This window comes from Hemibagrus wyckioides, linkage group LG21 (assembly GCF_019097595.1).
Source record: "Hemibagrus wyckioides isolate EC202008001 linkage group LG21, SWU_Hwy_1.0, whole genome shotgun sequence".
Taxonomy (NCBI): domain Eukaryota; kingdom Metazoa; phylum Chordata; class Actinopteri; order Siluriformes; family Bagridae; genus Hemibagrus; species Hemibagrus wyckioides.
The window spans coordinates 9,564,178-9,580,933 of record NC_080730.1 but is presented as its reverse complement, the minus strand read 5'-3'; the positions used below and the strand labels follow the sequence as shown (position 1 = coordinate 9,580,933).

Below are 16,756 nucleotides of genomic sequence, written 5' to 3'. Positions count from 1 at the left end.
GGTAGGAAATCTGTTTTTTTTTTACTGTTAGGTTTCAGCAGTGTATCTGTATAAATATCAAATCCGTGAAACACTAATGTTCTGTTTTTTTGCACCAGTACTAAGCCAGTGTTAAACTGTTGCAATTGAGCATTGATGTGTTCATGAAAATAGAGGAAAGAGCTGAACAGGAACAAACGACCCTCTTTAAACTGATGACAAAAAAAAAATGCACATTTATACACACTCACACACACACACACACACACACAACCCCCAGCCTGTATAAAAAGCCAGGGATTGTGAAGATGCTCCAGTGTGATGTCAGCGCTGGAGATGTTGGACTTGGCGAGATTTCACCCTCACTTTTTCATTGGAGCTCAGCGGATGAAGGTGGAGGATCATCATCACCATCATCTTCCTCCTCTGTGCTGCTTGATGCTTTAGTTGGTGCTGCTGCTGCTACAGGATCCATCTGTCTGGGCTTTTTCTCATTTTGGACATCAGGATAAACACATTTGAAAAGATTTCTGCTTTATGGAAACACTTGGCTTTGCATACCTTCACGAGGAATAAGCAGACAAGGTCTGACAGGACAATCCAGTTAAATGTAAGCAGATTTTTACTTCAGCTCTTCATTTATGGACTGTTGTGGCAATCGGAGCAACCTGAGTTGTCATGTAGTGAGTGATTTAATGAAAGGGACGTAAGAAAATGGTGGGAAATAATGCATGTTTTTTTTATCAGATAACTTTTCCCATGCAACTTCCACAAGGGATATTTTATAGCGAAACAAATGGTCTGAGCGAGAGCGTGTTTATGATCATGATCTCCAGTTAACAGGACGGTAAATTTGCATTAACATTTGCTTTTTAAAGCTGAACGAGAAATAGCAAACATCTTCATGCAGGTGTTACTCAATGCATGCAAAAATCTTTAACTATCTTGGATCTACAATTTCACATTTAATTGGAATATTATGCGGACCTTTAAATCGGACCCTAACACAACTTGTACTTTTTTTTGCGTTCTTCCAGTGTTTACTCGTTTCTAACCATAGATTTTGGATAGGTTTCTGTCCGTGGTTTTATGCGCTACACTGGCTGGCAAGTGCGCCTTGAATTCTCGCTGCAGATAAAGTGCGCGCGGAACCTCGGTCGCGTCCCAAACCGCGCTCTTCCCTAGGCTACTAAATAGTGTCAAAATAGTAGGATGCAGTTTATTAGCATTTATGGCAGATTAGTGCAACATTTCATGCCCTAGCCTGTTAAGTAGTGCCGTTTGACACGCAGCCTGCGTATCTCTGGACCTGTATGGCGTCGCGTCACACTCGCTCGAGCGTCGGGGCGAGTGCGCGCGACCGGATAACAGCGTCTCCTGAGATGTTTATTTAGGGATAGTTTAAAAAAAAAAAAAAAAGGTTTACATGAAGTTTCAGATAAAAGGGTCGCTGATTAAACTGTGTTGGTCCTAGATTTCCGCCGTCCGAGTCGAGTTTGTTTTTGGGGGCACGGAGCCGCGAAGCTGCTGTCCGCGTGGAGCGGTGCCGAAGTCTCGCGTCCGGGCGCCAGGAGCTCCGCCAAGCCGCGCGACATGGCCACGAACGGCGCGAAAGCCTCAGACGGACACGTCCTAACAGAGGTCAACGCGGCGCCCGCGGCCAACGACAAGCCCAAGACTCTGGTAGTCAAAGTGCAGAAGAAGAAAGAGCTTCCGGACCGGGAAACATGGGCCGGCAAGTTCGACTTTTTGCTCTCGTGCGTCGGATACGCCATCGGGCTCGGAAATGTGTGGCGGTTCCCCTATCTGTGCGGCAAGAACGGCGGAGGTAAACACCGGTATCTGTCTTAATAATGACAACAACAACAACAACAACAACAATAAAAAATAGTAAATAAAAAAAATCATTAATAACATCAACAACCATTTGTGAATTTCATTCACAATTTTAATTAATAATTATTTTATAATTAAACAAATGTATGTATTAATATTACTAATACTAATATTAGTGGTGATCTTACTACTACTACTACTACTACTAATAAAAATAATCATCATCATCATCATCATTATCATTATAAATGATAATGGTAATGAATAATTTAAAGCAGTGTATATAGATGAATTAAGTGTGTATTTAAAAATCAGAATAATTGACACTAATTTTATTTTTTATATTTTATTTTATGAGATATAAGTTAAATATATTTATTGACTATATAAATTATATAAATTGATAAAGAAAATGTCAAATAAATAATGTAATCTTTTAATTGCTGAATGATGAGGTTAACCTGAATGCTGCCCTTTAATGGTTAATCTGCTTCATTTATCAGCGTCTTGAATAATTAACCTTTCCGTCTAATTTTAGAATGTAATTGGAAATGTCTGAGCATCAAAGATTGCAGCTGTGGAACATCTGAGAAATGATTAGATGGTTTTCTGTTCTTCACATACTATTTTTCTTTCTATTTTTATTATTTTTGTTAATCGTTTTCTTTAGGGGCCTTCTTGATTCCATATTTTTTGACGCTCATATTCGCTGGCGTTCCCTTGTTCTTCCTCGAGTGTTCTCTCGGTCAGTACACCTCCATCGGTGGCCTTGGAGTGTGGAAACTGGCTCCTATGTTCAAAGGTAATAATGCATAGAAAAATCAATGAGCCAGATCTAAACCTCTGTTGTTTAAATTGTCTCTCACCCACAAAATCAATGAATTTGTTTCTTTGTTTTTAATACACACAGAATTACTTTTCTGCAGAAAAGTAAATTTCTGCCCTTTTAGAAATCAAAGCATGTTACAGGCATATTGCTGTTTGATGGCAGATATTTAATTTACATTTATATTATACCACCTTTCTGGTTTGTGCTCGCAGGTGTCGGCCTGGCGGCAGCAGTTCTGTCCTTCTGGCTTAACATCTACTATATTGTCATCATTGCCTGGGCCATTTACTATCTATACAACTCCTTCACTACAGTAAGCACAGACGTTCTATAGCATAATTATATCACAATGAATCGGCATTTGCGTCATTAGACCTACGTAAGTGTAATAGACACAGGTGGACAGTATAATAAAATGTTTTAGCTAGCCCAGGTGCAAATCAACATACAATGGAAATGTATTGTAATAACACAATTGTGCCTTGTGTACAAACAAGAGACTAAATACAATGTCCTTGACATTAGAGCTCAATTGTAGCTAATGAGGTAATGTGGTAATGTGAGCTATATATATTGACTTTGGTTTATTTAAAATCATTAAATCATTATTAATGTTTTAACTCTCTTAAACATTAATATTATTTGGCTACACTGACAAGCTAAAGATTGTTACACAGGGCTGACTGGTTAATATCATGTTACTTCTATTTACTTGTTATTTAAAGACTAAGATAATAATCAGTTAAATCTGTCAGTAAAGTGGAATTATTTTCCTTTTATTTTCTTCCTGTTTTATGTTTACAGAAATTGTTCAAATGATAAATTGTCATAAAACTATTTTATTCCCGGTTTGTATAAATAAGTACACAAATCCTGATTGTAATAATAGGCCTCCTTGCAGTGCAATTTGATTAAATATCCTCAAATTAAGCACTGATCTATTATACTGTAATGTGTATTATAGACAGAAACTGACAGCTATCCTAATATTTCTGAAATCTTAGATCATTAAATAAAACATTGCCCTATTTCAGGAGCTCCCATGGAAATCCTGCAACAACCCCTGGAATACAGAGCAATGCTTTTCCAACTACAGCTTGGCAAACACGTCTAACATGACCAGCGCCGTCGTGGAGTTTTGGGAGTAAGGGCATGCACTCACTGGAACAGTTTTGGCATTCAGGACTCTCGTTTGCATGCTAAAACGCCATCTTTTTGTCCTCGGCGTTCTAAAAAGGACCAGTGTTATTTGCACAAAAATGCAACAATTGTGTCCGTTTGGCCGTCGGACAGCTCTAGCTGACATGACGGGCATCAAGAATGAAGGCAGTGTTTTGACTAAGTGGAATAGCTTCTATCAATAACAGTTTGTCTGAGGTCAGATGCTTTCAACACTAATAATGTTTTCCTGTGGCCCTTAGACGGAATGTACATCAGCTTACAGAAGGTCTAGAAAAACCAGGGGAGATCAGAGTGCCACTGGCAATAACGCTGGCCATCGCATGGGTCCTGGTCTACTTTTGTATCTGGAAAGGTGTGGGTTGGACAGGAAAGGTAAGCGTAAAACCTTTTTTTTCCATCTTGTCTGCACAGTGCTTAGGTGTGCTTTTTATTACAGGCTAAAAATAGAATGTTAGATATGTGTTAGTCTGTGTAATTATTTGTATTATTAACATACCTTCTGCATATTATTGATGAACTCAACTAGCCCTGGACAGAACACTATCTCTTGCTAATTCACTGTACTTATGTTTTTAGGTGGTCTATTTCTCAGCCACATATCCATACTTCATGCTGCTTATCCTGTTCTTCCGTGGAGTAACGCTGCCTGGAGCGAAAGAGGGCATTTTGTTCTATGTCACACCTAACTTTGAAAAGCTGAAGGAGTCAGAAGTATGTCTTGTTGTATTTGCCATGTAATTGGAAGATAGATAGATAGATAGATAGATAGATAGATAGATAGATAGATAGATAGATAGATAGATAGATAGACAGATAGATAGATAGATAGATAGATAGATAGATAGATAGATAGATAGATAGATAGATAGATAGATAGATAGATAGGTGGGTAGGCAGATAGATAGATAGATAGATAGATAGATAGATAGATAGATAGATAGATAGATAGATAGATAGATAGATAGATAGATAGATAGATAGATAGATAGATAGATAGATAGATAGATTTTATTATTGTACATTGTTAGCTTTGAGGAGTAAGAGGCCATTCCTCCTTGATGGGGACTGACAAGCACTGAGGCCACATCTCCTTTACAGAGACTGACAGATGTAGAGGCCATGCCCTTTCAAGATTTGCTTACAGATACAGAGACCATGCACGCCACACTGGGATTGACAAGCTCTGACGTCACAGTCACGTGTGACTGAACAACGCAGATGCTGTACCCCCTTCATAATGACTAACAGATAAGAAGGTTATGTCCCATTCAGCATGACTGACAGATGTAGAGGCTACACCTACTCTGTGAATGACAGATGTAGAGGCCACACCTACTCAATGAATGACAGAGGCCACACCTACTCAGTGAATGACAGATGTAGAGGCCACACCTACTCAGTGAACGCCAGATGCAGAGGCCACACCTCTGTCAGACTGACTGACATACAGTGGCCACATCTCTTTCACAGAAGGTGACAGTCAATGAGGCCACACCTCCTAGAAAGTGATTGACAGGTCAGAGGCAAAGACCTCCATCATTTATAGTCACAGAGAAATTCACAGTGCCAAAGGAAATTCATTTAAAAATGTTATTAATGTTAAAAAATATTAAAAAGGCAAAAAGAGATACACACATGATATTGGACTGACACAGAGACACATACTGATAAGAATGACGCTCACTGTTCTGTGTCTCACTCACGTTTCTTAGGTGTGGCTTGATGCTGCCACTCAGATTTTCTTCTCCTACGGACTCGGCCTCGGGTCTCTGATCGCACTCGGAAGCTACAACCCTTTCAACAACAACGTTTACAAGTATGGAGCAATTACATGACTTAACAACAGGCCTTCAATTGAGACCAGTGTCCTTTCAGTGGAAAAATGTGGAAAAAGGTCTTACTCTATAAAGCAATATATCCATCAGCACTTAAGGTTCACCTTTCAGATGAGAAAAGCCACTGCCAATTACAATAGAGTCTGCTTGTGTCCTCGTCAGTGCTGATGGATGAGAGATCAATATAATAACCCTAGATAATATCCTTTTGTGTATTCCACAGGGACTCCATCATTGTATGCTGCATCAACTCCTTCACCAGCATGTTTGCTGGATTTGTCATTTTTTCTATTGTGGGCTTCATGGCTCACATCACAAAGAGGTCTATTGCTGATGTAGCTGCGTCAGGTAACTGGGATTTATATCAGTTGCTTAACTGTGCAGGGGATTATTTTCAGAAATTAAATTAGCCTTTGGATTTGAAATGAGGTTTCCATGCTGGAAACTGCAATTAGCATATAAGCAATGCCTGTATTGCGTAACTCAAGATATGAATCAGTGTAATAATATGAGCTATATCATGACTATGGAAAAAAATCTGTTACACTGTCATAATGAACACAATTCGGTGTTCATTGTGCTATAGACCCTTGTTGGAACATAACTATGATAAGTAGACTAAATAATACTTATTTACTTACTTACATACTTAATTAGTCAGTGCATTGCAATTGCACTAGAAAGAAGTAAAATGATTTATAGGTTAAAGGGAGGAAATGTTAGAACCCCATAAACCAGAGGTTAGGACTGTAGTACCATAATGAGTACCATTCTTATATTATTCCAGTGTTTTGTTTTACCCAGTCACCACCTATATGCATCTGATGTTTTACACCTTTACTAAATAAGATAGAGAAGCAGTGATGCCTTAAGGGTTAATCATTATATATAGGAGAGAAAAACATAAGCATTTGATCCATTATATAATGCTAACCCTCTAGGAGAAGAGCATGGTGTCAGGAACCTTATGTAAAATAAAAAAAAATATTCAGTTCTTATAAATATATTCAAAAATCCATGGTTTTTGAAGAAAATGGCGAAATAAACACTCAACAGATAAGAATGCACTCTGCTTGGTCTCTCCATGCTTTTCACTTCCATTTAATTGTCTTGCAATATTTATGGGGTGTTATGTTTCCCATCTAGATATTTTTTACTAATAAAATACTACGCTTTTCCTCTTTCAGGTCCAGGCCTGGCATTTTTGGCTTACCCAGAAGCTGTCACCCAGCTGCCCATTTCACCACTTTGGGCAATTCTGTTCTTTTCCATGCTGCTTATGCTTGGAATTGACAGTCAGGTAAAGTCAGTTATTTGACAAATATTAGACTGCACATCCTGGATAATCCATTTTCCAAATATTAACTGGTACCCTTGCTACTCTGACTGCTCTGCATATCCATGGCAGTTCTAATCATCTGAAGTGACATTTTATTCTCATATGCATATGGGATTAATAATGGAATTTCATTGCCACAGTTCTGTACAGTAGAGGGTTTCATCACTGCGTTGGTGGACGAGTTTCCCCGCATACTGCGAGGACGACGAGAAATCTTCATCGCTGTCGTCTGCCTCGTGTCTTACATCATCGGACTGTCAAACATCACGCAGGTAAGTGCACAGTGAATGCGATTATCTAAATAGCAGCACTTTTCACTCATCCTATGGATTATGTCCTATATAAAGGCAGAAGGATGATTGTGTTGATACCTCTGAACGTATGCCAGGCAAAAATACCTCACATAGACAGATTGAAAGCCCTTGAAGCTGCATTAAGTAGGCTCACTGTGCGTTAAGAGCTTTGGAGGACATAAACATCTCAAGCGAATATGTTCCCTGCGAGAGCTAATGGCTTTGTAGTGTTATCAGTTCAACAGTACAGTAATCTCAAGCTGTTACATAAAGGTGTGCGACCAGAAAAGGCTGAAAATGTAGGTGGCTTAACTTTCATTTGCCGAGCTCTAGTTAGAATGTTGGTTTGTTGGGTCTTATGAAGAGAATATACTTCATGTAGTTCATTTTGATGTGTACTGGATGAAAATATTAAACATAGTGAAAAGTCACCTTTGATTTATGACTATTGAGTGAAAGTTTTTCTTTTTTTCTTTTTGTTAATAAACAATAAACTGTTGGGGAAAATGGCTCATTACTCTTCAGAGCTACAGTAGCCAGAATACTCATCTATGTACAAATAGAAGAATTGGAATTTAAAGATCTGGATTGAAGGCAAAGCAAATTTAGATATTCATTTTCATTCATTGTATCCTAATATTAGAAAATAGTTTTCCCTCCATGCTAGGCTGGTAATCATTGTAGCTCCCAGTGCCATGGGAAATGAACAGTAGTTAGTTAAGTAAACCAAAAGCTATGCCAAACATAGCACTTCCTGCCAAAGCCAAAAGTGTTTTGGTCTCATCATACAAAAGAACCTTTTTCTACATATTATATTTACAGCGTTTGTTAGCTGCCCTTATCTGGACTTACGTTTCATCTAATTTTATACAAATGAGCAATTGAGTTTTAAGGGCATTGCTCAGGGACCCAGCAATGGTGGTTTGGTGGACCTGGGATTCAAACTCATCCTTCCCATCAGTAGTCCATAGCCTTAACCACCAAGTTATCACATATAGGATACAACTTGTCTTTTTGCAAACTCCAAAAGAAGGATTTCATATGACTTGCCACTAGTTCATGAAGCCCAGCATTGTGGGATGTCTGAGTTATGAATGTTCTGTGTATATCTCCCATTTGAACTATTGACCTCTCCAATACCTACAAAGGTTACCCTGATGAATGCCTCTCTTCAGTAAAGCTCGGTTCTAATTATTATGAAGATGTCAGTTATTCATTTTGCTGCAGCCTGGAATGTAGTCAGCCCATTGGTCTATCAGTTGGTCCATCATAGAGAAAAAACACCCATTTCATCTGTCAGCTGACTAAACAGAGCTTTACACAGTGTTCTAATATACACTGAGCAAAATATACTATAACTTGGAAAATAAAATCATTTACTCAGCTGCCTTTGTTTTGAAATCTTTGGGCAGGCAAATTCTTGATGTCCATTCATAAACAGTTGTGTTTTTTGTCTCCAAAGAAAGACTAAATGATAAAACTATGAAAGCACACTCAAGGTTAAGTTTGTCTGTCATTATCTCATTAATTACTGAATGTACTGTGTATGTTTTCCACAACTGGTAAGTAAATCCCATTGCTTTTACTGGGATGTAAACACAACCAACAAGCAGAAGTATCTGTTTTTACAGGAAAGTGTGAAAAGCAGTGGTGAACTGATGAGCTTCCCAGGTTCTTCTTCTTGTTTAATCTACAGCACTTTTCCATAGAGCACATTTACCATATTTTCTGAAGAATAAGAGACTTTTTTGGCCTCACGCAATTTGTCCAACATGCTGGACAGCAACATACAGAACATATTTTTGACTGTTCTGTGCTAGTCCATTTGCCATCAGTTTGCAATCTGTTCGTTAGCTTTAACTATCTCTGAGCAGTCAGAATTTAAGGAGCGTATCACAAAGGTTAGAATGAATTATTCTTCAGAAAATGTGGTATACTTTCATATTGCTCGAAAATTTTGGATTGCATAACACTTGTCCAAGCACTGGACACACTTTAATTCCAGCATGTGATCTTGCCTCAGTCCCCTCACTCCCCTTGACAGATTAAGCTTAAACTGCACAGGCTCCATAACTGCAAGATAACTGCCCATATTGTAACTAGAGGTTTGTAATGGTATAAACCACTAACGCATGTAAGTCAGATAAGCCATGTACATATACACATTTTCATGTCTTTCATGTCTATTTTTTGGACAGGGTGGCCTCTATGTGTTCAAGCTTTTCGATTACTACTCAGCCAGTGGAATGTGTCTGCTCTTCCTGGTGTTCTTTGAATGCATCTCCATATCCTGGTTCTATGGTAAATATCTCTTTATGTCATGATAAAATGATTTATATTTATTAATTTGCCAGAGATGTTTATAAAAAAGCAATTCAGAAGCACCTTTTATGGACCCTTGCATCTTGTAAGGAATGTTAAACCTCGTGTTATAAAGTTCTTATTTATAATATACCATATAAAACAGGATATATATATATTAGAATTATAGAATTCCTTATTACTGTATGATAAATTGGTAATTGTCTGTACTAAAAAAAGATACTTGGAGTATATTATTATTATTATTATTATTATTATTATTATTATTATTACCAAATTATTTATTTCAAATTGCTGTAAGATAGTTTTACTATATACAGTTTATAATGAAAAGGCAGTTCAGGTTCAGTACATCTCATTATACTAGACTATCCATTTAATTCATGCTAATCTCAATGCCAGATTCACTTCTGCATTTCAGCTCATTTCATATGAATCTGTGCCTTCTTAATTGTTTTGCATAGTAGGCTTGATTATGTAAACTACTGCATTAATGGCTATTTGCATTGGCCGACATCCCAGTGTAATCCGAAGGGATGCACCATTTCACGCTGCTGAATAACGCTCTACCTTTTTTTTCCTGTCCATCTTTAAGGTGTCAATAAGTTCTATGGAAATATCGAAGAGATGATTGGATACAAACCTTGCATTTGGTGGAAATTGTGCTGGGTGGTGTTTACTCCCTTGATTGTGGCTGTAAGTAATTAAAGCAAAAAATACATGCTAATAATAGGGATAGTTCTTCCTAGCTTGGAAGTAATTCATTTCCACTGTTGTTCTTTTGCATTTCTAGGGTGTGTTCCTGTTCAGTGCGATTCAGATGGTTCCCCTGACCATGAATAATTACGTGTTCCCAAAGTGGGGACAGGGTGTAGGCTGGTGTATGGCCTTGTCTTCTATGGTCCTCATTCCTGGCTACATGGGCTACATGTTTTTAACGTTAAAAGGCTCCTACAAAGAGGTACGATTAAAACCTATGTGTGTTTGCTCAGCAGATACAGCGAGTGAGCTGTAGATAACTGTACGCATGACATACATTCGGAGAAAATGAGAACGCTGGCTTCCTTCTGGAATCTGATCTCGTACAGATAATTTGCATCCCGCTCAGTGAATGCAGGGCTGATTGGATAAATTAGACATTTCAGATGAAGCGTTGACAAAAAGAAAAACCAAAGCCTTGCACGCTTTCGCACCGAGACGCTTCTGGAAATAGGCATTCAAAACTAGCAATTATGAACAAAGCGCACAGGTCTGAGCTGATAGCGGCTGCGCGTGAGATAGGCACACTCGAATCAGCAAATCACCACAGGGAGGTGAAAAGTCAGGAGTTAGCTTCAATTACAGCTTGATTGGCAAATCAATCAGCGTGTTGATTTTGTAGTTTTGCTGCTTTGAGCCGTCCCCTTTGACAACTGAATTTGCACTGCAGGGAGCAAAAAAAAAAAGATTTTCTTTTTCTCCATCTCTTTGAATTTCCCAGCGTCTCCGGATAATGATTCAGCCTACGGTTCTGGTCAAAAGCCAAGAGAATGGGCCCGAGCAGCAACCTGAGAGTGTGAATGCAGCCAACGACGAAGCGTACATCTAAATCCCTGGACACTGCAGGCCCTTCGGAACAAAAACGAAACCAAGTAATCAAGGTTGAACGCTAGCAGGGACTTCTACGTCTAAAATATTATCACCTACCTCCAGGGGGAAAATGTAACCAACCTGATTACAGCTGTGTGAAAATTTTAATGTGTGTATGGAAAAAAAACGAAAAAAAAACAACGATCCAGCGATGATCTAGTGCTAGTTCGTATTGCATATGCAAGATATTAGTCTTTCCAAAACGTAACATTGTAACAATTACTGTTTGGATCCCAATGTGATTGAACACTACTGTGCTAATTCGATATATATTTACCTTATGTAATTATGTTAAGATATTGTATAAAGATCTTAGAATAGAATCAAATTGTATTTGATTGTATTTGAAGACATATAAAAAAAAAAAAGAATGAAGTTAGTTGGCAAAAATATGACAATTATGATGAACTGCATCATGTCCAGTTTTGAGCGGTGGCCATTATGGGAGCATATAGCTGGTCCTCATGGCCTGTGTAAAAGGTTATGTAAAGAGACTCCTATTGCTTTATTTATCCCAAACACCCTCTCAAGCTGGATTAGTTTTACCTGAATGGTACTTAAATTAAAGGTGCAGTCAGCAATTTCTCCACCAGAACACTTGTCATATTTGGTAAAGTTCCAGCATTCCAGCAGCTGTCATGTTCTGTAAATGGGAGAAAAAACAAACATGGCCAGCAATATTCAACCAGTCAGGATACTTTCCTGTTAGTCTATCAATTATGAAAGTTCCCCCCAATTTTTAGTGCATTCAGACACGCTAGCACGCGTTCCGGGTGCACGGCTTCGGCTCTAGCCAAACTTCCACCAAAATCTCTGATTATACTTTTAAATGATTGCCAATAAGATCGTTGGTTTTTGATTTCAGTCTAAATTTTTTCCTTGTATGACAAATCCAGAGCAAAAAAAAAAAAGAAAAGCTTCAGTGTTTCAGCAAACATGGCGATCTCTCTATGAAAGTAGTCCTTTTTGAACTAATGGTAATGGAATAACAAAACCTGGCGATAGTCAGTAACACCTCTTTTAACTGAAAAGACAAGGCCTACAATGTTACATAATACTGATGTTTACATATGTGATATATTGTCTAAATTCTTGTAAAAGTCCAATCAAATCACTTAAAAGATACAGGACAGGTAAAACATATCCAGCTATAACTGGGCTTAAGGGTTTGCAACAGGCCCGTAACCCTTCAGTCCAAAAATAAGCACAAACCTGTATGGATTTGAGTTTACAGACGTCACAAGCAGCGATGAATTATCTGTCACACAAGCAGATTCATCTTACACATAAGAGAGACTGTTAGTTTTTTATTTTCTAAGAACTAAATAACTTTGTATGTTTTTTCAACTGTTTTTAGTCTGTTTTTTTATGTAAGCGTGAGAAGGACCAAAATCGCTTTCACATGGAAATCATTTGCATGTGAAAGTGTTTCGCGTCACACTGTGTCCTAGAAAGTGCAGGGTACAAAAAAGACACAAAATGCATAATGTTTGGCAGTAATAGCCACTGATTCCACTGTTCAGTCCTGCTCATTTGCATGCCACTCCTCAGGAACAATGGTGGAAGTGACCAAATTTGACTCTTTCCTGCCCCCCATCCCACCCGAATCAAATGGATTAGAGCTGTGAATGGCCTTCAGCAAATAATCAGACTGTGAGCAGAAGCCATAGTGTGTCTCCAGAGTTTGTGAGGCCATTTTGGGGGAAAGTCACCTTTAAAGAAACCAGCAAAAAAAAAATATCACAGGCTAGTTGTAGTCAATTAAAATGTTGGAATATCTATATGGTCTACATATTTGGTCTTTTTCTTTTGAGAAATGCCTTGGCAATAAGTAACTAGATAAAGTGTATGTGAATGCTACTGTGTGTATGACTGGTTTAACCCCTGTTATTATAATTCCACTGGTTAAAAGCACAAAGCTTTAAAACCACAAGCTCCAGCGGTTGTTTTTCAAAAAAAAAAAAAAAAAAAGGGACAGAGTTAGTTTGCTTCTATGGCAGCTACATGTGACAGGGACGTGGATAAACGACTCAGCAAAGATATCGAACTAAAATTGTGCAATCAGTTAGCGTTGCGTATGTTTTGTACAAAGTTCTCATTCAGCAGATTTCTCTCTGTAAACCTGTACTGTGTAAAAGTATCTGTGAATGTCCATATGACCACTGAGGTTTTGTCTAAATGTTAAAGACTCTTATTATTTACTGTTTTCTGCAATAATACTCTCAGAAACTAAAGCACATAGTATTTCTGAAATGTAAAAAAAAAAAAAGAAAGAAAGAATATCAATAACAAAAGCAGAAGAATATAATAAACTATAGATGATATGTCTAGTCAGAGAATATTGTTTTGTATATTTCTAACTGTTTCATGCACCTAATGTAAGATATTATATGTAAAAAAAAATATATTAAATGTCTTTAGATTGTGGTGTATAAAAAGCATGATTGCCATGTTATCTGAAAAATAAATAAATAAAGTATTATAGATTATAATGCACCTGGTATTTTTGTCTTCGTGTACAAACGGCTTTTTTGTTGATTAAATTTGTTACTATCGTGGTTTACATAAGCATACTGAAATATTAGTTATAAGGACACGTGAATATGAATGCCCGATTAACATAGGAATAGATGTGAATAGACTTGAATAATACTGTGTGATACTGTGATCTCTATCCATCCGATTTCATTTAGTTTAGTTGGAGAGCTCTGGAAATTTCATTTCAGTACTCAGAAAAGCAGATTCTCAAAAGCAGACATATAAAATGTCTTTAATTTTGTATAGATATACTTCCTTTAATACATTTTCTTTTGTTTTTTTAACTCTCAGTAGGTTATTTTATCTAGCTGACTAGCAATACAATAATATTTTTATGAAATGAAACAGTAAATGTGTCTGTCACAAGCAAAGGATAAATCAATGGATATGAAAATGACTGTAGTTACAGTTTCTGCTACTGTAAATGAAATTTTCAACTTTCGACATCATTTTTAGGGAAAGATACAGTACATAAGGAAAGGGAATAGAGCTTTGAATGAACAGATAAGGAAGAAAATCTGTGTTCATGTACATTGTGGTGAAATCCCTTTTTGGTTCGCTGTGGTGAAGATCAATATACAACACATGGAAGAATAACATGATACAAAAAAAATCACAGTCATATATTTATTTACTTATATTCAGTAACTGCTTTATCCTCTTTATAATATTTTTTGCTAAATATTTTTTAATATTTTGTTAGTGCTGACCAATATGACAGGGATGTAAATTGATTTTATTCATATCTGTAAAATATGTGGCATTCATTAGCAATTTCTGACCTCTTGTGATTATTAACCTCCGTTAATCGTCCATTGTAACATTTGCATTGGTTAATTTATTCCACCAATTTCATGCTCGAGTGGAGAGTCCTATTTTATCAAATAATGATCTGTACAACATAAGGGATGCAAGTCTACCATGGAACTGTGCGCTCAGCTCTCAACATATCCAGTAAATATAGGCTGTTGGCTAATATAGGCTGTTATAAAACAGCTGAATAATAATGATCCATGGAATGCCTTTTGCCTTTATGACTCTTTCACAGCAGTCCATTTGTTGCATTTTTGTTGAGCCAGGGATCGATTTGGGACGAGACATTAGTATGAAGGTAGCGGCCTGTGACTGAATCTCACTACAGATGGGACTGTATATATTTACATACTTAAATTATAATGTTATAAAGGTCAGAGAGGTCTTAATGGATATAAATAAAATACATTAATTAGACTATTGCGTTTCTGATACCTAAGAGCCTACTTTAGCTCCTCAAAGTGTCAAAAAAAAAGGCATGCACGGAAATTTAGACATGAGAAAAAGCTATTATTTGTTTTTTCACAACAGACTTGTATTAAGGTGGGAGAATTCTCCTGGATGCAACTCTCATCCATTTCAAGGCACCATGCACATACACCTCTGCCGGCTGCCATGTTTTTGGACTGTGAAAGGAAACCCATAGGAAGAACATGTAAAACTTGACACAGACAGTAACCTGAGCTCAGGATCAAACCTAGAACGGTGGAGATGTGAGGTACCCACACTACCCACTGTTCTAACATGCTAGCCAAGCGGAAAAAGCATCATAGCAAAGATCATCCCTATCAGTTCACCTGGTTCAATAAAATGGATGTGTAAGTGCATGGAAGCATAATGAATTGTCACTGTACATGTACATCATGCAAGATTCCTCCATGACTAATGATAAGTAAGGAAAGAGAAAACCAGCAGTCACTTGAAAAGAGTTGCAGGATGACCTAAAAGCAGCAGGAAAAACCGTTACACATTTTTTTTGCCTTCCAATGTTGCAGAAATATATTTGTATGTCGGTAAAGAAAAATATTTCATAATAGACTACACTTTGCAAAACAAAAACATGAACATAAAACATACTGCCTAGTCTAGAAGCAATCAAAGCAACGTGTCTATTCTCTACTTTTATATGTGGGAGGTATATTTTCCAATTCTTCATTGCCATTTATTTTGCCGTCCTTGTTGGAGAGACCCATTAATGCACGCACTGAGGGAATGAAAGCACAGAGCAAAATTGATATTCCATGGAGGGAGTTTATGCTTTGCTGTCATTTTTCTAGGCCCAGACTGTTTAGGAGCTCACATGTTGTGCTGTTTTTCACAGGCAATTACCTCCTCCTCATAATAGTGGCTTAGGCAATCATTCTGTCAAAACTGCTGGAGCACCGCACCGCCTCCAGCAAACCGCTATGATGTACATAATGATGTATATATCACTTTCCCATCACATAATGAAGAGACTTCAACAATGCAGAGTTTATTTAGTGGCAATAAGTTATCAGTGACTTGCTAAAGATTCGCATTTGATGTTGAATCTTCAGCAAGAAGAAATTACATTGCACTTAAGGTTTAATATCTTGTCTTCATTTGTGGCTTGCTGATATAGTTAATTTCATTGTAGCTAATGATGTTTATATATCTCTGGGTCTTTGTGCATCTATAGCTTTAGAAATTGCCTTTCCATTGTGAAGTAAAATGCAAGATGGGAACCTTTATCTAGATTATTTATGTAGACGTCTTCAGACATACACTATCCATATACATTTTTTAATGGTAAACCAAAATACAAATGCTAACAGGTTTCCTCCATTTAAGATTCCATTAATGTCTTATTTCCATCTTTACACTTCTCTTTCTCTCTACAATCATGTATGTGTATCACTAGAGAATAGGACTGGCATGCCATCCAGAGTGTATTCCATACACTCACGCCGGATTGGCCGAGTTCCCAGGATTGGCTCCCAATCCACTGTGACCCTAAACAGGATAAAATGTTTACTGAAGTGAGAAAGCGAGAGTGCTGTAGGAGACGATTCTCTTAAACAGATGTTGTGTTAGTGGAGCAATATGGTCTTTCATTCATGTTTCACTAATGAATGAAATTAATTCAGCTGAAGTGAAGTGTATTCAAAAGTTTGAGGCCAAAATATATGTTTTGTTTAAG

General features: G+C 37.4%; 1 protein-coding gene across 1 annotated transcript; it reads left to right on the top strand.

Moving 5' to 3' along the window:
- Nucleotides 1-290: 290 nt before the first annotated feature.
- Nucleotides 291-13,736, top strand: slc6a1b (solute carrier family 6 member 1b). Its single transcript, XM_058373756.1, has 15 exons — nucleotides 291-589; nucleotides 1,454-1,807; nucleotides 2,486-2,617; nucleotides 2,857-2,957; nucleotides 3,679-3,788; nucleotides 4,066-4,198; nucleotides 4,403-4,537; nucleotides 5,539-5,642; nucleotides 5,885-6,009; nucleotides 6,849-6,961; nucleotides 7,141-7,272; nucleotides 9,492-9,594; nucleotides 10,211-10,311; nucleotides 10,409-10,576; nucleotides 11,096-13,736. Exons 2-15 carry the CDS (start codon nucleotides 1,573-1,575, stop codon nucleotides 11,201-11,203), a joined length of 1,800 nt encoding a protein of 599 aa, XP_058229739.1. The 5' UTR covers nucleotides 291-589; nucleotides 1,454-1,572; the 3' UTR covers nucleotides 11,204-13,736.
- The last annotated feature ends 3,020 nt before the right edge of the window (nucleotides 13,737-16,756 follow it).